We start from the raw sequence: 25458 nt of genomic DNA, 5'->3' as shown, positions 1-25458 counted from the left end.
AAAATTAAGCTCCTTTTGCAACGAGTACTGTAAACTGTTCATATGGGTGCTGAAATAAACATGAAACATGCCTTGCTTTTCTCAGAGTAAAATAATTTACAGCAAGTCTTTCTAAACGGTGTTGATCGTGTGTAACTGAGTAAAACGGAGCTGACAAGAGATATTTTGGAAATTTCTGTTTGAAATAAACCTGCCTCAGCACTCACAGCGTTGTATTTTTTCACTGACATTCAAAATTATTGAAATGTCAAGCATTTGTAACCAAATAATAGTAACATACATGTCCTTTCACCACATTTTTTACCTTTAATCCAGATCTGCTCGGCAGGTTTGATGTTATAGCGTCCTCTAGTGAGGATCGGCTGAACTACAGTGCAAGTATACTGTACACACAAAAACATCAGGGGTTTTGTAATGATAATATTCTTATTTGTAACGAAGGTTAAGGGAATATAGGGATTATGACATACTATAATATACCATTAGCACAGAGCAATATTTTTTTTTATGGGAAAAGTCTTTTTTTCCCTAGAACGTTTTTGTAAACAAAATACAATTTTGAACAAAAAAACATTTTTTTTTATTATTTGTATTTTACCTCCATCACAATCAGCCTACAACTGAAGAAAAGCACGAAGAATAAGGAACTTTTAATGAGAAATAAATCTTCAGCAGTTCAGAGAGACAATATAAAAATACGGAGAATCAATTCAATTCAATTCATGAGTTGAAGTCTGCGGATTGATCCTCCTCAGTGACAATGTGATATCAGCATTCAGAGACACTGTTCAGGCGCAGATTTTCATTGATTTTTGCATATTAAACTGCACAATAAAATGAATTACATGTAAAAACTTTAATGTTGTCCATCTATCACAGAGAAAATCCATTAAAAGTCACGAGAAACAGTCCAAAAGTGCTGAAAATTACTGCATCTTTGATTCATATTCCAAACTAAATTAACAAAGAAACATTAAAATATAAAAACACTAACAAAATATTAATACATTTTTGAAAAGACAGATTTATGCTGATTCTAAGCTGATTCTGAATAAATGCCTTTTGAAAATATGTCATAAACAATATATAAAAATATGTAAAAATGTATGACTGACTATTATGCATCACATGAAGTTAATCAGTTTAAAACTGTGAAATACAAAAAGATGGAAAATTTTTAATGCAATTCAAACACATAAATCTTAAATTCAGGCCTAAATATATATTTTTGAGTGTAATTGTAATTTTCCGCTCAGCAACAGTCAGTGTAAATGTCTGATATGAGGAGAACATGAGCTCTTTGGTTCAACATCTTCATTCTCCAGCTAAAAAGTGTCGCATTTCCGTTTTGTCATATAAAAACAATCTGTTCCCTTATTATCAAACACATATTCAAGTATGAAAAATAATAACCAGCCACTGCAGCAGCTCCAGACACCAGTGATCCAGTTTAGTTCAGTTTAGTCCAGTTCGCCTCTGTTTCCGGTTTAATCTTCTGCCTTTCTTCAGAACAAGCTTGTTTTTGATGAATCCACGTCTCCTCCTGGTCACCTGCACAGATCGACAACGTTAAACCCAGACAACAACATAGTGTCGGCCCAGATCCAGCCCACATCTGGCCCGTGTGGAATCCACACGTATCAGATATTGGCCGGACACTATGTTGCTGTCTGGGAAACAACATCAGCTGATGAAAACAAGTCTGAGTTTATAGATGGAAGGATCTCGTACCTTCCGTTTGTGTTTGTGTTTGTGTTTGTTAGCAGCGCTGGTCACTCGAGGTTTGCGCTCCAGCCGCGGCCGGTTCTCCGGATCTTTGACTCTATAGATCCGGACGAGCCAGTGCTCGGAGCTGAACGCTTCCTCCAGGTGCTTCAGCCTGACGTCCTTGTTTCCGATCTCAGCGTTGCGCGTTCGGTCAAATCCTGGAGGAGTTCTGAAGTCCAGCTGAACAGAGAGAAACATGTTAGACGTCACACGAGCTCCTGATTGAACACGGTCACACGGTTCAGATCACGTGAGCAGAATCCACCTGCATTTCTCCGAAGCGATAGTAGGACATCTTATACATCAGACAGTCGAGCAGCGCTGGAGACGCGGCTTTATCCACCCTGAACTCTCCCTGCGGCGAGAGGAAATCGCTCTCCTGCCCACAGACACAAACACACTCATTCAGAGAGAAACTCACTTCCTGTTCAAGACTGTTAAACATCTCATGTCTAATCGAGAGCTTTGAGATGAACAACAGGAAAAGGAAGTAGATTTTTAGATGTAAATGTGAAATTAACCAGCTGCGCTCTGGTTGATCTCTAGTTAACCTCATCGTATACTATTATAATATTTATTAATATTTTGAATGAGCTTTTATCGTAATATTTTCAGTTCTCATTTTAGTGAGATTTTTTGTTTTAGTAATTTGTTATGTGCTTTTTTCATCTTTATTTTATTATTTTTTAAATATTTTTATTTAGCTTTTTTTTTATTTTAGTTATTTGCCAAGGCAATGTTTCTAATTTTCATACAAGTTTTTTAGTTTAAGCGTTTCATCTAATATTTATATTTTAATTTATTTCATTAATGAATTAATGAAAACTATTTTTAATAGTTTTAATTTTAATAGTTTTTGTCATGTGTTAGTTTTTTTTTTTAAATATTTGTACCTTTAATTTATGTTTAGTCATTTTAGTACTTTAACTTCAACTTAAAAAACTTGTGATAAGTGATAAAATTATACAAAAACTGGAAAAAAAATAATAACGTTAAACAGAAATATTAAAAACCTAAAATAAATCTTAATAAAATAAAATAAATATAAAATAAAATATAAATATTAGATGTAAATATTAGATAAAAACTTAAACTTAAAATTAGAAACGTTGCCTCGGCAGCTAATTGAAATAAAATAAATTAAAACTAAATAGAAATATTAAAAAAAAAAAAAAACTAATAAAATGCAATAAAGCTGAAATAAAATATAAATATTAGATGTAAATATTAGATGAAAAACTTAAATATATATATATATATATATATATATATATATATATATATATAACTAAGAAAATACAATAAAGCTGAAATAAAATATAAATATTAGATGTAAATATTAGATAAAACAGAAACTTAAAAACTGAAATAAAATAAATTAAAGATAAACAGAAATATTACAAAAATAAAATAAATCTTAATCAAATAAAATAAATATAAAATAAAATATAAATATTAGATGTAAATATTAGATAAAACAGAAACTTAAAAACTGAAATAAAATAAATTAAAGGTAAACAGAAATATTAAAAAAATAATACAAAACGAATTTTAGCAAAATTACTAAAAGTATAAAAACTTAAAAATTAAATGTTGCCATGGGAACTAACTGAAATAAAATACTTTTTTTCATCTAATATTCATGTTTTATTTCAGTTTTATTTCAATTAAAGAACAAGATTTTTTTTTTAATTAATTTTTGTCTTTATTGTGATAGGATAGTACAGAGCGGACAGGAAGTGATGTGTGAAAGAGAGAGGGGGGCGGTATCAGGAAAGGACCGTGAGCCGGGACTTGAACTCGGGTCGCCCGAAGCAACGGCGCTATATGTCGGTGCTGCCCACGAGGCTATCGGCGCCATCAGAACATGATTTGTAATAGTTTAGTTGTTAGTTAAGCGCGTCTCACCCGCACGTCTCGAGGATGTTCTCCCTCGGCGATCCTCACCATCCACAGGAACTTGTTGATGTCGTCGCCGGCGTATCCGATCACCCCTCCGAAGACAATCAGCACGTAGTCCACGTCCAGCAGCCTCATGATGTCATACGCCACACTCTCATTGGACGCCATGGCTTTCCCCACCTGAAAGAGCCGATCGGAGAGAGGGAATCAGACTTCCTGTGGATCAGTGTCTCTTCCTGTGGCGCGCGTGTCTCACCAGGGCGATGTGGCTGTTGTTCCAGGTGTTGTTGTCCACTAGCGTGGTTCTGTTGGCCATGCCTGCGATCTGATACCCATAATCCCACCAGCTCATGATGCGTGCGTGCTGGCCGGTGTTGAGCCGCAGCCAATAGTAAGCCTCTCTGAAATCATCCAGGATGTTGCGCGAGCTGATGGAAACACACAGGGAGGATGGATGAGCTGGTGTGCGTATATGTGTGTGTGTGTGTATGTGTGTGTGTGTGTGAACGTACCCGTCATGGTTGTATGAGGCCAGCACGACACTGGGACTGGAGTAGGCGTTACTGGTGACCCATGTGCAGTGAACAGTGAACATGAGCAGCAGCAGCAGCAGCAGGACGCTGACCAGACTCTTGATGTTTGAACCCAAGCCCTCTTCACACACGACCTGCTTCCGCACCTTACCAGCCTGAAACACACACACACACACACACACACACACACACACACACACACACACACACACACACACAGAGTCAGATCACCAGCAGGGGGCGACACACATCAGTTTAACACAGACCATCACTTTGACTCTGTCAACATGACTTAAAAATTTACTGTCTTAATAAATGTTTGATCTCACTGTGAACGATTCATGAAGACATTATTATAAATCTCTCACACATTTTTATATTTTTATAAATATTTTTATATTTTTCTTATAAAATTTGTTTATATTTTATATCTTCATGTATCTATTTTATATAAACAATTATATTTTTTTTATATTTTATCACTTAAATTTTATATTTATTTATAAATAAATGTATATTTATGTATTTTTTCATAATTAATAACTTATATATTTATTTAATCTTTTCCACCTTTTAAATATATCATATAAAATATACACAAATATTTATTTATTAATTATTTATGAATAAATTGATAATTTCTAAACAATAATTTACATATTTATATAACCTTTTCCACCTGAAATATATAATATAAAAATTAACATAATTACATAATAACAATTATGTAATATTATATTTGATTATATATTTATATAATTTTATATAAAAACTAATAAACGTATTAATTATTTATAAATAAATGTATACACTGTTAAATAAAAATTTATTAATTTTTAATATTTTAATATTTAATTTTTAATCACGTGTTCTCCATTCCTGAAATATATAATATAAAATAAACAAACAATTATTTAATATTTAGTATATTTAGTATATATTTTATTTTATATTTTCTTTATAATAAAAAATAAATGTATTTATAAAGTATTTATAAATAAATGTATACAACTTAAAATAATAATTTATTTATTTAAATTTCTCTACCTCTGAAATATATAATATAAAAATATATACAATTATACAATATTTATTATATTTTATTATACATATAACAATTATTTATACAATAAAAATTATACATTTATTCATACATTAGTTATTAATAAATTTATATATCAATAATTTATATATTTATATAAAATTCTACACCTCTGAAACATGTAAATGTTTGCAGGATAAACTAACCATTTTTGCAGTTTAGTTTTAAGTAATTGTCTACCTGGACTGAAAGAGTTTTGAATTGTGAAAGTTAAGGCGTGTCACATTAGCGAAACTTCTGTGAATTATCAAAGGCCGAAAAAGATTGACTAGATCAATAGTGCAGTGAAGTCACTTTTATCACACTTATCTGTTGGTCAACATGTTGAATTCATGGTGACATGAATGAATCTGCATGGAGAAATTTTCTGCTCTAATGTGAAATTCTGGACTGAGCCGATATCAATTGAAATGACTGGATTTCATCTATAAGCAATAGTAAATGCCATCTTTACAAACTTTAACCATTTACAAACATCATGTGAAATCAGTTTTGCTGATCTAAAGTGTTTCCGAATCATCTGAGTTTCTAGATTCCTGCAGGTTTATTGTTGTGTGAACCTTCTCATACAGACTCCCAGAGTTCCTCCTGTCGTCCTCAGCCGGAGGATCGTCGCTCAGATAGCGCTCAAACACGCTGGAGAAAGCCACGGCCGACAGCACGCACACCACCGGCGTCAGAGTCAGCATGAGACGGACCATCACACCGGCGAAATACACCGCGCTGACGGCGTACAGCACCACTGGAGGGCGGCAGAGAGACTCACATCAAACACAAAGACACTCAGCCCTGGACCTGAAGGAAAACGGCCGTACCAAACACACGCTCATCACTGATGTTTCTGATGCAGAACCAGAGGCCTGCTGGGAAGGTGCACACCAGGACGTGAAGATCAAAGAAGAAAGAAACCCAGGTGGTGGGCTGATGCTCCGATACCGACGCGATGATGGGAATATGAACCTTGGCGTAGCTGCACACAGAAAAAACATCCTCAAATGACCTCAAACTCTGAGTAGAAATGAGATTTTTGTGCCTGTGAAAAGCTGGACCTTACCTTACATGCCGTTTCAGGGTTAAGTATGTGTCATGCAGTTGCTAGGGTGTTGTTGGTGGTTGCTAGGGTGCTGATGTTTAATATGTAGAGTTTGTTTAACACTAGTAATAGTAATGATTGACCTAAACTAATCAAGCCTGTCCTGAATCAGCTCATGAATGATGTTTTTAATTGTAAATGTTGTGAATTTTTACCCCGTGTCCCAGAGTGAATAAAAGCGTCCACTCCACGGAGCGATCCAACCTGAACACACCAAACACACACCATCATCAGCAGACGCTCATGTTAGCATACATCGTCGCTGTCGGGCGGAAACCTTGTATCTTCAAACATGCTACTTTTCAGGGAGTGGAAAAAACACTTTATTTTTTAAATAATTAAACACTGCATTGATAAAGTTGATATTGTGGCTTTATATATGGTCAGACACTTGCATGTGTCATTATATTATTAACTTTTTACCAAAATCATATTTTGGAGTTAAAAGGTTTTGTCCAGCGTTATAATAACTTCAGTAACTTCAGGGCTTGACAACAAGTGCTGGCCTATGACCAGGGGCGAGTGTGAAAGACGCTCGGGCCGCACTTGTGTCGTCACGAATGTTTATCATTTGCACACGTTTTTAAGTCTTGTCAATTTAAACATTCAAGCGATTTTTAACCATTCAGATTCAAATGCAAAAAGATGCAAAAGAGAAATTAATTTAGTACTCACACACACACACACACACAGAGAGCCGAGTTTCAGAGACAGAAAACAGCTTGTGAGTACTGAATTGAGTTCTCTTTCACATCTTCTTGCTTTTAAACAGAAAAATACACATGATAAAAGCATGTCAAAATGCCAGTTTTGGCGAGTATTCTCGTAAATAGAGTCGTTTATGTCTCAACACAAACAAATAGAAAGAAAACGCATGTGTGACAGTGTATTAGATCTGTGAATTCGCTCTTAAAGTGACAGCAGCCTAATAAACCTGCTGCCGTCTGTCATTAATGTTAATCAAACAACAAAGACAAAAACACTCACTAATCTTGACTGAATAACTTAAGTAGCTTTAATAAGGATTAATCTATATTTAATCAATATAGCGAAGACTATGCAGTGTTATTTTATGTCTGATTATTGTTTATTGTTTCATTTATCTGTTCTGTTGTATATATTTAACCTGTTGCTTGTCATTTGTTCATATTTTATTTTGTTTTATAAGTCAAATAAGGCAAATACTAGACTAAGACACACTTATTCGCTCCTCAAATACATAAAACATTAGCCTTTATATATATATATATATATATATATATATATATATATACAGGTGCTGGTCATATAATTAGAATATCATCAAAAAGTTCTTTTTTTTATTGTAAATTATTTTTAAAAATGAAACTTTCATATATTCTAGATTCCCTACATGTAAAGTAAAACATTTCAAAAGTTTTTTAAAATTTTTTTGATTATTAGAGCTTACAGCTCATGAAAGTCCAAATTCCAGTATCTCAAAATATTAGAATATTTCATAAGATCAATCAAAAAATGGATTTGCAAAACAGAAAAGTTCAAGTTCTTTAAAGTATGTTCATTTTTGCACTCAATACTTGGTCGGCAGCACATATTACAGCAAATGACTTGCTCTAGCACAAATTACAGCATCAGTGAAGTGTGGCATGGAAGTGATCAGCCTGTGGCACTGCTGAGGCACTATTGAGCCTTCAGATCATCTGTATATTGTTGGATCGGCTGTTTCTCATCTTTCTCTTGAAAATATCCCATAGATTCAGGGGTCAGGCATGTTGGCTGGCCAATAAAGCACAGTAATATCATGGTCAGCAAACCACTTGGAAGTGGTTTTTGCACTGTGGGCAGGTGCTAAATTCCTGCTGGAAAAGGAAATCAGCATCTCCATAAAGCTTGTCAGCCGATGGAAGCATAAAGTGCTCCAAAATCTCCTGGAAGATGGCTGCATTGACTTTGCACTTGATAAAACACAATGGACCAACACCAGCAGACGTCACGGCCCCCCCCAAATCATTACTAACTTCAGAAACTTTTCACTAGACTTCAAGCAGCTTGGATTCTGTGCCTCTCCAATCTTCCTTCAGACTCTGGGACCATGATTTCAACATGAAATTCAAAATTTACTTTTATCTGAAAAGAGGACTTTTGTCCACTGTTCACTGTCCAGTTATTTTTCTCCTTAGCCCAGGTAAGATGCTTCTGATGTTGTTTCTGTTTCAGAAGTGGCTTGGTAGTCCTTTTCCTGAAGATGTCTGAGTGTGGTGACTCTTGATGCTCTGACTCCGGCTTCATTCGACTCATTGTGAAGCTCTCCCAAGTGTTTGAATCAGCTTTACTTGACAGTATTCTCAAGCTTGTGGTCATCCCTGTTGCTTGTGCACCTTTGCCTACCCAATTTCTTCCTTCTAGTCAACTTTGCATTTAATATGCTTTGATACATCACTCTGTAAACAGCCACCACATTCAGTAATGACCATCTGTGACTTACTCTCTTTGTAGAGGGTGTCAATGATTGTCTCCTGGACCATTGTCAAGTCAGCAGTCTTCCCCATTAGTGTGATTTCAAAGAACAAGAGATACCCGGAATTTATACTGTAGGGATGGTCATTTAATGAAACTCAAATGTAAATATTCTAATATTTTGAGATACTGGATTTTGGACTTTCATGAGCTGTACGCTCTAATCAACAAAATTTAAAAAAAAAAAACTTTTGAAATGTTTTACTTTACATGTAGGGAATCTAGAATATATGAAAGTTTCATTTTTTAAAATAATTTACAATAAAAAATGAACTTTTTCATGATATTCTAATTATATGACCAGCACCTGTATATATATATATATATATATATATATATAGAGAGAGAGAGAGAGAGAGAGAGAGAGAGTGTTTCTTGAGTAAAGAAAATGGTGTACTTATTCAAAGAACCAATTCTTTATTTACCATTGCATTGCAAACAAGCAGAGATGCTCCAAACAGTGTGCGGCACTTCATTCACGATTGAGGCAGGTGGAGTTATGATGTTTTTCCAATAATTTGAGGATTCAGTGGATATACAAGGTTTAGTCACAAGCTCTTTTTATTACTTTTTTTTATTGGTTTAATATTTGCAAAACCCACAGATGTAAAGGGTGACCACTAGTAATGATTTAAGAAGAAGACAAAATATGAAGATACAAGGTTTCCGCCCGACAACGACGATATGTCAAATGATGGTGTACCGCGGAAACTGACCTGTGCAGCTGAGGTAGATGACACACACAAACAGCAGCAGCGCAGCGGCACAAACAGCCACAGAAAACAGAGTCTGTCTCTCCTGACGTGTCAGTCGCTCTCGCAGGTACTGCAGGAAAGAATAGAGCTGCACCAGCATAAACACACCTGCACACACACACACACACACACATAGGGAACTGAGAGATACAGATCCACAAATACACTGAATCAACATTTGTGATGCTGTAGCCAATGAGGAGAGACTCACCAGCCGCTGCCATGTGTTCACTGGTTCTGATTGGCTGAAACCCAACAAAAGGAATCTGCATAGACAGAATCAGACCAATGACGTAGAACGTGCTGTACGCTGAGAGAGAGAGAGAGAGACAGAGAGCCGACCAATCAGAATCAAGACAACAACAGAAGCATTGACCAAAGTGATCAACAGTCTCCTCTGCTCAGTAAAAAACTGGAATGAATCAAAGCTCAGAGTCTGCTGTGAATCTTGACTGAGACTCACCGATGTAAACTCTCTTACTGAAGCGGCGCATCAACAACAGCACAAACACGTGAAGAGGAATCAGATTGATGATGAAGACGTAACCGCCCCACGCTGACACCTGAAACACACACACTCTGTTACTGAGCAAACATGAATTGCCCTCAGTCAAAAACGATTCAGAAACTCTGAATCAATCAGCTTTGAAGATTCAAAAGAAAAACAGTGATAGAGTTGAAGTTCATGAATGAATTGTTCCGAAACAGTCCTGAAAGTGTACTCTTATTACTGTTTTTCAATTGATATTATTATCTGCAAAGAGTTTTCTTAAGTATACTTTTAAGATTTAAAGGTGCCCTAGATTCAAAATTTGAATTTACCTCGGCATAGTTGAATAACAAGAGTTCAGTACATGGAAAAGACATACATTGAGTTTCAAACTCCATTGCTTTCTCTTTCTTATGTAAATCTCATTTGTTTAAAAGATTTCCGGAAAACACGCGGTCGGGGCGTACACCCCAATATTTGCATATGCCAGCCCATGTTCCCAACATTATGAAAGGCATTAGACAAGGGCTAAATGTTTTGTTAGCATGTTGCTAATGTACTGTTAAATGTGGTTAAAGTTACCATCGTTTCTTACTGAATTCACGGAGACAAGAGCCGTCGCTATTTTAATTTTTAAACACTTGCAGTCTGTATAATTCATAAACACAACTTCATTCTTTATAAATCTCTCCAACAGTGTAGCATTAGCCGTTAGCCACAGAGCATAGCCTCAAACTCATAGAGAATCAAATATAAACATCAAAATAAATACTATACTCACATAATTTGAAGCATGCATACAGCATGCATGACGAACATCTTGTAAAGATCCATTTGAGGGTTATATTAGCTGTGTGAACTTTGTAAATGTGCTGTAATATAATCGAGAGCTCGTGTGGCAGGGAGAACGTGAATTAAAGGGGCGGCGCGCTGAAAAAATCAGTGCATAGTTAATGATGCCCCAAAATAGGCAGTTAAAAAAATTAATTTAAAAAAATCTATGGGGTATTTTGAGCTGAAACTTCACAGACACATTCAGGGGACACCTTAGACTTATATTACATCTTGTGAAAAAGCATTCTTGGGCACCTTTAAGGTGCACATTCAATACAATTAAGAGCAGACATGAATTCAGGTACATTATTCTCGCTCAAACACTCACCATATAGAAATATGAGAGGCAACATCCGACGGTCCAGAACACTGATCCACTTTTGATGGCCTTCACCTGGACAAACACATAAAACTCACTTCCAGTTCAAATCAAACAGTGACGCCGAACCTCCTCCAGCACTTCCTCTTACCCACAGGAAGTAGGTGAACTGCAGGGCGAATATGGCCACGGCCTCATTATCGAAGGATCCGGCCACCGAGCGCGAGATGTACCCGGGCACTACGGCCATGAAACAGGCGGACAGGAGCCCCGCCGCATGACTCCACAGCTCACGCGTCAGCAGGAAGGTGGAGATCGCCGTCAGACCGCTGAAGACGGGCGCAAGGAACACGCAGACGTCCCGGATGTGGACGGTCAGGTGGACGAGGTTCAAGATGTAGTGAATCAGACCAGCGGTCACCATCAGACCAGGATAGACCTGCAGGAACACACAGAATCTGGTTTGACACTGGATTCTGACAGAAGAGATTCAGAGTTCAGACGTGAACGAACTGAATCGCGACTCACCGTTCCTCCAACGATTCGTCCCAGAGGATACCAAGCTCTCTCATCAAACCAGTTCAGGAACTCGTAGAAGCCGTTGGTGCTCAGATGATGAGTCGATCTGTAATTAAACCTGTTCACACACACAAAGACTCATGAATATTCACAGAATGTTGCTTATGCAAATGAGATACAAAGGTTTTTTGCTGTTGTCAAACATAAATAGAATGTCATTTGTGCGGTGTGACGCTTCTGCTCTTCTGACAGCTGATCTGGAATCAGTCCATCGTCACACATATGGTATGAATTATGATGGACTCATAATCATCTTCTGAAGGCATGAGCAGAAAACAATGATGCTGCACCTGTTCACATATTGAGAGAACATGAACATCATCTGCAGGCATCAGTCTGGATCAGACCAGCAGAGAAACACACAAACTCCCACTGAGCACCATCACACACACACACACACACACACACACACACACACACACACACACACACACACACAACAGACAGTTTGAATGGATGACAGACTGTGTGTGTGTGTTGATCTCCAAAAAAAGAAAACCCAACTCTCTGCTCTAGTGGTTGTTATACCAGCACTAGTGATCCATCACAGATGTCACACACACACAATTTTAGGACAAAAAAATCAATTTTGCAGCTGTGTTTATGACAGATTCTGTGGTACAGTCAAATATGTCAAAATGAGATGCTCTTTATAAGAACACAATCGGAATTAAAAACACAACTGATCTGAATTAAAAATCAAACTGATATAGATTACAAGCACACCTTATCTAAATTAAAATTAGAACCAAATTTATTAAAAACAATTGAACTGAATTAAAAATCAAACTGATACAGATTATAAATATAACTGATCTGAATTAAAAATCATATTGAAACGGATTACAAACCAGACTGATCTGAATTAAAATCAGAAACAAAATTAATTAAAAAATACAAATTATCTGAATTAAACACAATTGATCTGAGTTAAAATCAAACTGATATAAATTACAAACCCAATTCCAAAAAAGTTGGGACACTGTACAAATTGTGAATAAAAACAGAATGCAATGATGTGGAAGTTTCAAATTGCAATATTTTATTCAGAATACAACATAGATGACATATCAAATGTTTAAACTGAGAAAATGTATCATTTTAAGGGCAAAATAAGTTGATTTTAAATTTCATGGCATCAACACATCTCAAAAAAGTTGGGACAAGGCCATGTTTACCACTGTGTGGCATCCCCTCTTCTTTTTATAACAGTCTGCAAACGTCTGGGGACTGAGGAGACAAGTTGCTCAAGTTTAGGAATAGGAATGTTGTCCCATTCTTGTCTAATACAGGCTTCTAGTTGCTCAACTGTCTTAGGTCTTCTTTGTCGCATCTTCCTCTTTATGATGTGCCAAATGTTTTCTATGGGTGAAAGATCTGGACTGCAGGCTGGCCATTTCAGTACCTGGATCCTTCTTCTACGCAGCCATGATGTTGTAATTGATGCAGTATGTGGTCTGGCATTGTCATGTTGGAAAATCAAGGTCTTCCCTGAAAGACACGACGTCTGGATGGGAGCATATGTTGTCTTAGAACTTGGATATACCTTTCAGCATTGATGGTGCCTTTCCAGATGTGTAAGCTGCCCATGCCACATACACTCATGCAACCCCATACCATCAGAGATGCAGGCTTCTGAACTGAGCGCTGATAACAACTTGGGTTGTCCCTGTCCTCTTTAGTCCGGATGACATGGCGTCCCAGTTTTCCAAAAAGAACTTCAAATTTTGATTCGTCTGACCACAGTACAGTTTTCCACTTTGCCACAGTCCATTTTAAATGAGCCTTGTCCCAGAGAAAACGCCTGTGCTTCTGGATCATGTTTAGATATGGCTTCTTTTTTGACCTATAGAGTTTTAGCCGGCAACGGCGAATGACATGGTGGATTGTGTTCACCGACAATGTTTTCTGGAAGTATTCCTGAGCCCATGTTGTGATTTCCAATACAGTAGCATTCCTGTATTTGATGCAGTGCCGTCTAAGGGCCCGAAGATCACGGGCATCCAGTATGGTTTTCCGGCCTTGACCCTTACGCACAGAGATTGTTCCAGATTCTCTGAATCTTTGGATGATATTATGCACTGTAGATGATGATAATTTCAAACTTTTTGCAATTTTTATCCGAGAAACTCCTTTCTGATATTGCTCCATTGGGGGAATTGGTGATCCTCTGCCCATCTTGACTTCTGAGAGACACTCTGAGAGGCTCTTTTTATACCCAATCATGTTGCCAATTGACCTAATAAGTTGCAAATTGGTCCTCCAGCTGTTCCTTATATGTACATTTAACTTTTCCGGCCTCTTATTGCTTCCTGTCCCAACTTTTTTGGAATGTGTAGCTCTCATGAAATCCAAAATGAGCCAATATTTGGCATGAAATTTCAAAATGTCTCACTTTCAACATTTGATATGTTATCTATATTCTATTGTGAATAAAATAAAAGTTTAAGAGATTTGTAAATGATTGCATTCCTTTTTTATTCACAATTTGTACAGTGTCCCAACTTTTTTGGAATCGGGTTTGTACAAAAACAAAACTAATTTGAATTAAAAACTCACACACTCAGACGATGATGAAGGAGGGATGAAGGTTTTCAGACAGATGCTTCAGCTCACCATGTGTCCTCTCACTTCACTCTCAAACTCACACAAGAACAACAGAAACTCACAAATTATAGAAAACAAGAGCTGAACTGAATGAGAGGAGAGTTTAGAGAGAAAGAATAGCACAAATTTACCATGAACAAAGAGAAGAATGAGAGCAAGACAGAGAGAGAAAGACAGATGGAGGCCCACACACAAACACACACACATATAGATAGATAGATAGATAGATAGATAGATAGATAGATAGATAGATAGATAGATAGATAGATAGATAGATAGATAGATAGAGTTAAGGATAAGCACCATCTCTTAGTGAATACTCTGATTGGTTGGATGTGGAGTGATTCATTAATGATGGAGTGAACGAGGCTCACTTCACTTCATGATCAGAGGAAACCAGCACTCGTTTCATCCTGATCTGAGATTCACAGCTGGTCTGAGATCAGTCAGAAATTATTCAAATCTCACAGGGGCACGATTCAGCTCTTATTAGACTCCAAAAAGATTCAATTCATAATGTCAAAAATTGTGTGATGTTCCTTAAAAAATAAAGTTTTCATAAAAGGCCCTAATTGTGATCTGACTGAGTTCGCATATGAACTTATAAATGGCACGCAGTGACCTGTACGTCTCGCTTCAGTGTGAACGCTGTTTTCAGCCGCAGGGAACCATTTTATTGGGCGATGCAGTAAAAACAAAGGACAAGAGAGATGTTTAGTGCATTATAAATATTAATAAAAATGCACAATAATTGTATTCAGTGTTGATGACTGCGAGCGCTGGCTGCGTCCCACCCGCCAAATGAAGCAGAAATCAGATTAAAACATCACAGCACACTTCAGGGCACAAATTTTAATTAAACTGAGATTTAAATTAATAACATGTGTTATACGGTTACTGTGCAATCAATCCACACTGCTAAACACTAATACATTCATAAAAGATCTTGACATTCGTACATTTATCGATCATAAAAACTGTCCAGGTCTAGCTCAAACTTTATACATAGCAGGTGTGAGACGCTTGTGTTTGATAACTGTACTTCACGGGTCACAGACAGACGTATAAAACTCTAAAGAAGAGCTTCAGTTTACAAGGACACAGAGACAGTGGAAAACAGCCCTTCAAATCAAACTGAATTACTGTGAGTAAGAGTCTGTACAAGCTCTCAGTTTCTCCACAGACTCTGATCTTCACGAGTTCAACTTTAAAACTGTCAGAGTCGAAGGACTGAGCAAAATCAACAGAAAAACATTCATTATATTTTGCATACAAAGCCTGTTTTTTAGGATTATGCAAATCAGTGTGAAATGTAAATGAAGCCTCTTGACTTTCTCAATTACATGCACACAAGTAAGTGGAGCGAGGGATGACAGGAAGTTCAGGGCCGCTGAAAGATATCGATTGTCTTTTGAGAAAATTGCCTCCAGAAAGTCAAGGACAAACTAAAGAGAAACTGAGACTGCAAAATAAACGAGCTCTCAGTTATCAACCAACGAGAGAGAGAAAGAGAGAGAGAGATCTCTGAATGAAATCATTACCTAATACAATTTAGCAGGACATTCTGATAAAATATGCTTTATATTCTGTCATATTCTCAAAACAGACCATGAAACAAAGACTCTTGTGAGTCGAATCAAATCAATATGTGTGATGATGAGTGCAGGGTGGCAGAATGAATAATAATCGCTCGTTTCCAAAACTTGACAGCATTTTAAGGCATCACAGGCGTGCTTCCAATGTGAAAAGCTGGGCAGTTATAGTACTGCCTTATGAGACGACTTAGAAATTTGCATGTGTAGACAGCTCACTAGATTTAGAAACAGAGCTTCACTGAGACAAACACATACAACAAATCACTGTAAGACAGAAAGAGAGAGGAAAACAGCTTGGAAATGCCAGAGGCGAACACAAATGAAGAAACAAACAACAGCGGGAGAAGAAGAAAGGCTGAAACCTCGGACTGAATTTCACCTCATTGACTCAGATCATCTTCAGGGACTGAGAAGAATGTGAAATACTGAAACGCCTGCAAAACAAAACCAGGTGGAGACAATCTTCTAACGGAGCGTCTACTTCCAACTTCATCTTCATCATGTATACCATCCACAAAACTTCTGGACACGCAATAATCACATCCACCTGATCACCGGCATTCCTTTAGATCCCAACACAGACATGAACTTGAAATATTGATTATAGCTGAAGTATTTTATTCTGTGAGCAGAAAGACAGTGAGTGAAAGTAGACATGAATTTCATACAGTTTAGATATTTAACCACAGAAAGACACTATTGACCAATCACAATCAAGTATTCTATAACATGCTAAATAATATTAAACAATATAATAGTATTGTAAATAATAAGTGCTAATGCAGTGGCAACATATTACAATCATTAAATACAGGGTTCGTACAGATACTGTAAAATACATTTTTCAAGGACTTTTCAAGCACTATTTTTTTGGTTTTCAAGGACTACAATCAGAGATCTGACTTATCAAACAATATCTTTATTATCTTTCAAATTCAAAAAAAGGTAAATAGATAAATAAAAATAAACTATAAAAACAAATTCGGAAAAATAAAGTGCAGCACATGCAATGCATGCAATGACTGTGGTAACTTTAACATTGAAAGGATACTATGACAAATATATCGCTTTCCTTATTCAAAATGATTTATTTTCATGAATATAGGATTGACCTGAAGAATAAAAGCTGTCATTTACTTGTATATTTATATGAGCAATATCACCCACATGGCTCTATGTCTATATCAGACAGGCTGCAGCATTAATTTTGCATGAAAAGATTGTTTTTTTCAAAACAATTTTTCAAAAGAACAAAAAAATTATAGACAGGTTAACCCGACTAATTTCATATATATTGTTTTTCAATAATTCAAGCACGTCTCAAAAAGTCAAATTCTAGTACTTCAAGCACTTTAAGCACCTTGTATGAACCCTGTAAATAAAATAATTATTAATAATTAAAATCATTAAACACCGTAATTACAAAAGTTTCAATAATTGAATTGAAGTTTATTACCAATTTAGTGTTTACATTTTTGTGATTAAAGGGTTTTTAAATGATTTTTTACTCACAACTAGCAATTGTTGTGAGTAAAAAAAGCATGACATAATTAAAAAATGTTGTATTAATATATATATATATTAATTTAAAAAAATCCCTTTTTTTGTATATATCTTTAAAAACCAGACTTTAAAATTCCCTCATATATCCAGGTTTTTCAAGTCAGAATCCTGGTTCATGAATAAAAATGGCAGTTGTTGAGGGAATGAATTAACATAAAAATTTGATGTCAGCTTTACTATTATAAATATCTTGATATTGATATAATATAGCTTAATATAGATTTAACTTTTAGCCATTTTAGCTCATTTAAATGCTTTTTTAAAATCTATTTAAGTTTCGATTCAATGAGATTAATTGGTTTGAGAACCGCTGCATTACAGATGTGACCCTCTCTTGTCAAATATCAGACACATTTTGTAGCAAATAATGAACTGCACATTGTATATTCTCACCGAGTCTGTCGAAAGAATGACGAGAAACTTCAAAAAGCCTCTGTGACATTTAGTGATTTACAGTGAAATCTCTTCAAACACCTCAATATACTGACAAAACAGATCCTTTGAAATGTGTACATCTGAAAACCTGATCAATGACAAATGAGTGTTAGAGTTTCAAAATAATACTTTTTCAAAAGCATTTATCATAGCAGGAGGAAAACACCGCCAGCAATTCCCTTTAGTGCTTCTTAAAAACAAATACTCTAAACAACCAATGACTTTGGTGATGCGAGTGCCATGATGTTTGAACTAATATGCTTATGCCCTTCATCTATGCATAATTATTCTTACCTTTTCACTCTATTAAAGGGGTCCTTGATTATGATTTCACTTTTTTAACTTTAGTTAGTGTGTAATGTTGCTGTTTGAGCATAAACAACATCTGCAAAGTTACGACACTCAAAGTTCAATGCAAAGATAGATATTTTCTTTTACAGAAATCGCTTTTTAAGGACTACAACAAACGGCTGGTAGAGACTACAACAAGCTTCTTCCTGGGTTAGTGACATCACAAACCCTAAAATTTACATAAATCCCGCCCCCGAGAACACACAACAAAGGGGGCGGGGCCATGCTGGGCTGCTTTAGAGAAGAGGAAGAGTTGTTGTAGTAGAGTGTTGTTGTCATGCCGTCATTTTACGCCAGACTGCTTCACAAACGAGGGTCAATTCAACACAAAAGATGAACATGACGGCACATGCTAGTGGATGAGTTCAATCAACTCCACAGCAACTACATCAATTTATCCACTAACCATTCAGAAACGTCTAAAAGTTGTAACTTCTTCCTGAGTCTCTCCATCAGTGTCGACTCCGGTTTGAACAATGTAAGGCTGAACGCCGTTACTGACAATCCTCATTTTGGCTGCGTGAGATTCTCCAGCTTTGTTGTTGTTGAGCTGTTAAAGCTCCGCCCTCTTCTGGAAAGGGGGCGGGGAGCAGCAGCTCATTTGCATTTAAAGGGACACACAAAAATGGCGTGTTTTTGCTCACACCCAAATTTGACAAGCTATAATAAATGATCTGTGGGGGATTTTGAGCTGAAACTTCACAGACACATTCTGGAGACACCAGAGACTTATATTACATCTTGTGATAGGGGTATTACAGGTTGAAGAATCAACAGTAAACACTTTACACTGATTTATCCATACTGCAGGAATCTATTTCATACAGCCCTATACTACTTTCTCAATCTCTGTGCTGAAAACTGACTGTAAGCAACCATCAACAATCCTCCATCCAGCACTGATCCGTCTTTACTCCAGGAATCTGTTACTTCTCCATCACTGTCTGTTTTCGAGTTCCTCTGGGTCTGATCTGGCTCCGTCTGATGATCTGGTCCATGTGTCTCTGTGTTTGACTGACAGTCTGCCAGCCAGCAACACATGCACTGACTGAACACATTCTGTGCCACCAGAGACGAGGATGATGTCATTATATTCACACACACACAAAAGCGCCAGCCGACCGGCTTAGAGAAGAGACATCAACAAGCGTTTATGCCAAAGATTCACAATAATGTCTGCCACAACAAAGACAAACAAACACTCACAGACGACTGGAGTAGTGTTATTTATATAGTATTATAGTTTTATTCATATTTTTCATTAGCTTTTAGCTGTTAATCTCACATTATAAGCTCCTTTAGAATCTCAGCAACGTCTCAAACTGCTCAGCAATCAAACATCAGAGATCTCAATATGAACTCAAACATTTCTCATCAGATGATCTGAGGCGCTCCATATTCATTTCATATCTCTAGACTCTTACTATATTATGACTATTGACTCATGTGAGACAAAGACGATCATAAACAGACCCTGATGACTTCAGAAGGATCACCTGAGCAGGTTTGAGCGTCACACCATCAGATTTCACTGTGACATCTCAGACTTAAACAAAGAGAAACACCAGCAGCTTCAGTCAGAGTCATTCATTTTCCTTCAGAAGGAGACAGACTTCAGAAAGAAGCAATCGCTGAAGCACCGGAGGCTTTTTCTGCTACAAGAGACAAACAAAGCTGTTTATCGTACAAACCCAGAGCCGCTCGCAGTGCAACAAACACTGGGTTTTTATCATCAGCGTCAGTTTAAACGCTCCAAACCCACAGAGAAAGCTATAATATTACAGAACAGCTGATGATTTCTGATGGAATTTTGAAATTCTGGAACTGGAGTTCAGATTCCAGAATTCCACACAACTTTAAATGCACATGTATAATTAATTCAGGAGGGAACTGAGCCATCTGTGTTTGTATAATAAACTCACGAACAAATCAAACCTTATAATGATATGATACACAAAATCACTAAATACAGAACTCATAAAACAAAGTTCATATGCTCCTTAAAAGGACCTATAATGCCCCTTTCACAAGATGTAATATAAGTCTCTGGTGTCCCCAGAATGTGTCTGTGAAGTTTCAGCTCAAAATACCCCACAGATCATTTATTATAGCTTGTCAAATTTGGGTGTGAGCAAAAACACGCCATTTTTGTGTGTCCCTTTAAATGCAAATGAGCTGCTGCTCCCGGCCCCCTTTCCAGAAGAGGGCGGAGCTTTAACAGCTCAACAACAACAAAGCTGGAGAATCTCACGCAGCCAAAATGAGGATTGTCAGTAACGGTGTTCAGCCTTACATTGTTCAAACCGGAGTCGACACTGATGGAGAGACTCAGGAAGAAGTTACAACTTTTAGAATGAAACTGGACGTTTCTGAATGGTTAGTGGATAAATTTATGGAGTTGCTGTGGAGTTGATTCAACTCATCCACTAGCATGTGCCGTCATGTTAATCTTTTGTGTTGAATTGACCCTCGTTTGTGAAGCAGTCTGGCGTAAAATGACGGCATGTCAACAACACTCTACTACAACAACTCTTCCTCTTCTCTAAAGCAGCCCAACATGGCCCCGCCCCCTTTGTTGTGTGTTCTCGGGGGCGGGGTTTATGTAAATTTTGGGGTTTGTGATGTCACCAACCCGGGAAGAAGCTCGTTGTAGTTGTTCTCTGGGAAAGAAAATCTCTCTCTCTGCATTGCATTGAATTGAATTGTTTATGCTCAAACAGCAACATTACACACTAACTAAAGTTTAAAAAGTGAAATCCGACTATAATGGAAAAAAGTATATAAATATGTTCGTTTGAAACATTATGAGTGCTAAACACTTTACTCAGCTTGACTGTTGACTTATAGCGGTGCGCTCTCTTCAGATCCCAAAAACTGCTGAATAATACAACAAATTCATGAAGCACTCAGCAAAACACTCAGCAAAAAAAGGAATAATCTAATAAATATTTATAATTTCACCAGATAATATGCATTGGATTATGCGAGGACAGAGTGTGCAGTTCTGAAGGAGAATGACTTCAAGTCAAAACAACAAACAAACAGAGTCGAGCTGAGCTGTCAATCACGACCGAAGTCACATGATGCACATCTCAAGATCTCACCGGGGTCACATGCGTCACACAATCTGACTGAAATATAAATACATTGCGACGAGCACCGTATGTACTGCCATTAACCGTCTATAATCTATAACCACACAATAAACCGGTTTCAGCATATTAAGTGTCTCATAAAAGCTGCTAGATTCATAGACGTTTCAATAATGACTGAGAGAAGACGTAATTAACCTTTTGTTCATGGGTTAAATTCACCTGCTCTGTGATCAAACCTCTTTTATTAATTTCACTAGAGATGGGTGAAATGTTATTCTATTACTGAGGAGAAACATGCAATAAATACTTTAGCAATCATATAAAAAAATGCGTCTTATTCTCAAGTAGGTCTTTTACATTGTGACCTGATTTACTTTACTAATCTACAGTTTGGATTGAATCCAGACACTCAGTGGATTACAGCCTGAAACGATGGAGGAAATCCATATGTGCGTGTTATCGGGGAGAACAGACCACAGCGGTGCTTCTAACAGATACTTCATCAATACTGGTTAACCGTCTGTGTCTCGCCGAGCAGCGGGAGGATCAAAGAGCATGCTTTCTCCATCCGTCTACGTCTCAATCCGACTCCTCTAGGTCTCGTTCCACTCGTCTGATGGTAAAAACACAAACACAGAATCTGACCAGAATCTACATTCCTCTCAATCATTCAAGAACATTAGATGCTTCAGCTCACAGATGCTGTCTAGGTAGTCAGTTCACAGATGCCATCAATTTATTCAGGTCACAGATGCCGTCTAGGTAGTAAGCTCACAGATGCTGTCTATTTATTCAGCTCACAGATGTCGTCTAGGTAGTCAGTTCACAGATGCTGTCCAGGTAGTCAGCTCACAGATGCTGTCTATTTATTCAGCTCACAGATGTCATCCAGGTAGCCAGCTCATAGATGTTGTCTAGTTAGTCAGCTCACAGATGCTGTCTAAGTTAGTCATCTCAAAGATGCTGTCTATTTATTCAGCTCACAGATGCTGTCTAGTTAGTCATCTCAAAGATGCTGTCTATTTATTCAGCTCACAGATGCTGTCTAGGTAGTCAGCTCACATATCTATGCCATCTAGTTAGTCAGCTCATGGATGCTGTCTGGTTAGTCATCTCAAAGATGCTGTCTATTTATTCAGCTCACAGACGCCGTCTAGGTAGTAAGCTCACAGACGCCATCTAGTTAGGCAGCTCACAGATACTGTCTAGGTAGTAGGCTCACAGACGCCATCTAGGTAGTCATCTCAAAGATGGTGTTTATTTATTCAGCTAACAGATGCTGTCTAGGTAGTCAGCTCATAGATGCCATCTAGGTAATCAGCTCACATATCTGTGCCGTCTAGTTAGTCAGCTGACAGATGCTGTCTATGTAGTCATCTCAAAGATGCTGTCTATTTATTCATCTCACAGATGCCAACTAGTTAGGCAGCTCACAGATGTCGCCTAGGTAGTAAGATCACAGATGCCGTCTAGTTAGGCATCTCACGGATGCTGTCTATGCAGTCATCTCAAAGATGCTGTCTATTTATTCATCTCACAGATGCCAACTAGTTAGGCAGCTTACAGATGTTGCCTAGGTAGTAAGCTCACAGATGCCGTCTAGTTAGGCAGCTCATGGATGCTGTCTATGTAGTCATCTCAAAGATGCTGTCTATTTATTCATCTCACAGATGCCGTCTAGTTAGTCAGCTGACAGATGCTGTCTATGTAGTCAGCTCACGAGGTTTTGAGACAATCGAAGGTAAAAACAGAGGAGTTTACCTCAGAAACGGACTCAATATCGACAGTCTCTCTAAATAAACACTCACTTTACTGCAGCTCTGACAGTTAAAGTACAACAGATCAAATACAGGAAGACTTTCACAGTTATCAAGAGTTTGAAGAGTGAGTCTGAAGTAAAGAGCGCTAATATCTGACAGGACGGAAAGTTCCTCACCACGGATCAAACTCATGAATGAGGCTCTCGAAGCGGATCACGGCGAAGAGTCTGGAGCTGAATCCACACACACACGCCAGGAGAAGGATGGTGAAAGACAGCAGAGACTGACATCCAGCCGGCTGCGATAATCCGCCTTTTCCTCCTCCTCCACCCGCGGCGCTGGAGCGGCTGATCCCGGGCGGAGAGCCTCCGGTACCGGCTGACGATCTGCGATGAAGCTCCGTCATATTCTGGCAGGATGAAAGTCTGTTTATTCCCTGATATTCACATTCAATCGGTTCGACCGGGGGATCTCACGTCATCATCACCCGTCAGTGCGGTTCAGCTCTGATCCGCGTCCAGCTTGTTCCGAAACGAATCGTTCATTTGAAACAGTTCTTTTTGCAGTGATTCAGTTGAACCGACTCGCGTTTCCATCAAAAATCTACCAGGGCAGCGTTTCCCAAAAGCATCGTAAGCCTAAAGACAATGCTGTAACGTTTACGTTAGTTTTGTAGTACCAATAACTGTATTAACCTATTTTAGGGAGAACTAGTTACCATGATGATTTTTTGTAGGCTAATGGTGGTAACACTCGACTGTATATGAAAATAGGCTATTTTATGATATGATATAGCCTGATTTTACTAAACTTTAACAAAACTGTACTACACAATTGTGCAAAAACGAGTCGATTAATAGGTTTTGATCGGTTCATCAAGACGAACCGATTCGCTGAAATGAATCAGATTTTTAAAATAAATCCACAATCCGAATCACTCAAACTCATTCGTGACTGACAAATTCATCCTCCATCAACAGTTATAACAAACAAATGTATGTAAACAACATACATTTAAACAAAACCAGTATATATACGTATAGTTTATAGTTAAAGCTGCAGTTTTTTGTCCTGTCAGCTAAATGGAAAAAAAACTCAGAGCTGTAATTAATATAAATGGAGGCGATTCAAGTCCCCCGTTGAACTAAATAATGAGAATGAATCACTTTATTTTGACAAGACCAACACACTGCTGAAAATAAAGATGGATCATCAGTTTATGCTCTTTCTGTGAATGTCTTATAAACAAAGATTTAGGCCCATGTCAGTACTCATCCTCTAGTCCTGCTGAAAACAGCTTAATCCTGTTTAACAGACCAGAAACCTGAGTTAGGCTGGTTTAAAGGGTTAGTTCACCCAAAAATGAAATTTCTGTCATTAATTACTCACCCTTATATCATTCCACACCCATAGGACCTTCGTTCATCTTCAGAACGCAAATTCAGTTATTTTTGATGATCCAAGAGGTTTTTTTTTCAGAAAAGTAGTAAAAACATCAATAAAATAGTCAGCGTGACTACAGTGATTCAACCTTATTGTCATGAAGCAACGAGAATACTTTTTGTGCACAAAAACAAAACAAAATGACTTTATTCTACAAACTCGTCTCTTCCCCGTCATTCTCCTACTCTATTTACGTTCAGCACTTCCATGTTTACGTCAGAATGTGGGCTCATTATTGGCCGATTCTGGTCATGTGAGCAGCACAATGCATGCGCATACTGAGCCGGTGTTCTGACATAAACACGGAAGCGCTGAACGTAAATAGTGTAGTAAGGACACAGCGCTTTACATGTGTCGTCCTCATCCAGGCATGTAATTTCCTTCATTTCAGTAACAGTCTTTAGCATTTTCTGGAGCTCAGAAGCTTTGACAGCATTCAGCAGCTTCATTCATCAGATTTAGATGATATAAGAGTGAAATCAGTTGTCCTGTCTCTCTTTGGGAATGTCCGAGCATCAGAAACAGACTCACAGGAATCATTGATCATTCAGTCTAAGATCTACACAGATTCAGAGTTTGATTAAATGCATCAAAGAAAAAAAACACTCAAGCCTCTGAATGAAATGTTTTGTTCATTTAAACTCTCTGAAAGGGCTCAAGGACAACGATCAAAAACTAACAGTCTGAAACTCAATCCAGTGTAAAATGGAGATTAAAATGATGCTTCAGTGTTTTGTGA

At 37.4% G+C, this 25458-nt stretch overlaps 1 protein-coding gene across 2 annotated transcripts; it reads right to left on the bottom strand.

Moving 5' to 3' along the window:
• Window positions 1-57: 57 nt before the first annotated feature.
• On the bottom strand, window positions 58-23889 carry LOC125275905 (dolichyl-diphosphooligosaccharide--protein glycosyltransferase subunit STT3B-like). Of its 2 annotated transcripts, none has more exons than XM_048203221.1 (16): window positions 23453-23889; window positions 11820-11928; window positions 11443-11730; window positions 11301-11366; window positions 10112-10211; window positions 9860-9958; window positions 9610-9756; window positions 6553-6601; window positions 6120-6274; window positions 5865-6046; window positions 4182-4357; window positions 3926-4097; window positions 3676-3849; window positions 2033-2146; window positions 1732-1947; window positions 58-1551 (listed from the first exon to the last, which is right to left on the bottom strand). In XM_048203221.1, exons 1-16 carry the CDS (start codon window positions 23680-23682, stop codon window positions 1456-1458), a joined length of 2373 nt encoding a protein of 790 aa, XP_048059178.1. In that variant the 5' UTR covers window positions 23683-23889; the 3' UTR covers window positions 58-1455. The 2 variants fall into 2 exon arrangements, with proteins under 2 accessions (XP_048059178.1, XP_048059179.1); XM_048203222.1 differs by lacking the exon at window positions 23453-23889 and adding an exon at window positions 14430-17543.
• Window positions 23890-25458: the final 1569 nt, after the last annotated feature.

The sequence above is a fragment of the Megalobrama amblycephala genome, linkage group LG9 (assembly GCF_018812025.1).
Source record: "Megalobrama amblycephala isolate DHTTF-2021 linkage group LG9, ASM1881202v1, whole genome shotgun sequence".
Lineage (NCBI taxonomy): Eukaryota > Metazoa > Chordata > Actinopteri > Cypriniformes > Xenocyprididae > Megalobrama > Megalobrama amblycephala.
The sequence above is the reverse complement of the archived record's forward strand: the minus strand, read 5'-3'. Positions and strand labels throughout refer to the sequence as shown.

What these genes read in the sequence shown, in the direction of transcription:
- LOC125275905 (XM_048203221.1), bottom strand. Translation starts at nt 23,682, where the DNA reads ATGACGGAGCTTCATCGCAGATCGTCAGCCGGTACCGGAGGCTCTCCG. An exon ending in GCCTCATACAACCATGACGG is followed by an intron (nt 4,098 to 4,181) that starts GTACGTTCACAC and finishes TGTTTCCATCAG; the next exon opens with CTCGCGCAACATCCTGGATG. An exon ending in ATCGCTTCGGAGAAATGCAG is followed by an intron (nt 1,948 to 2,032) that starts GTGGATTCTGCT and finishes CTCTCTGTTCAG; the next exon opens with CTGGACTTCAGAACTCCTCC.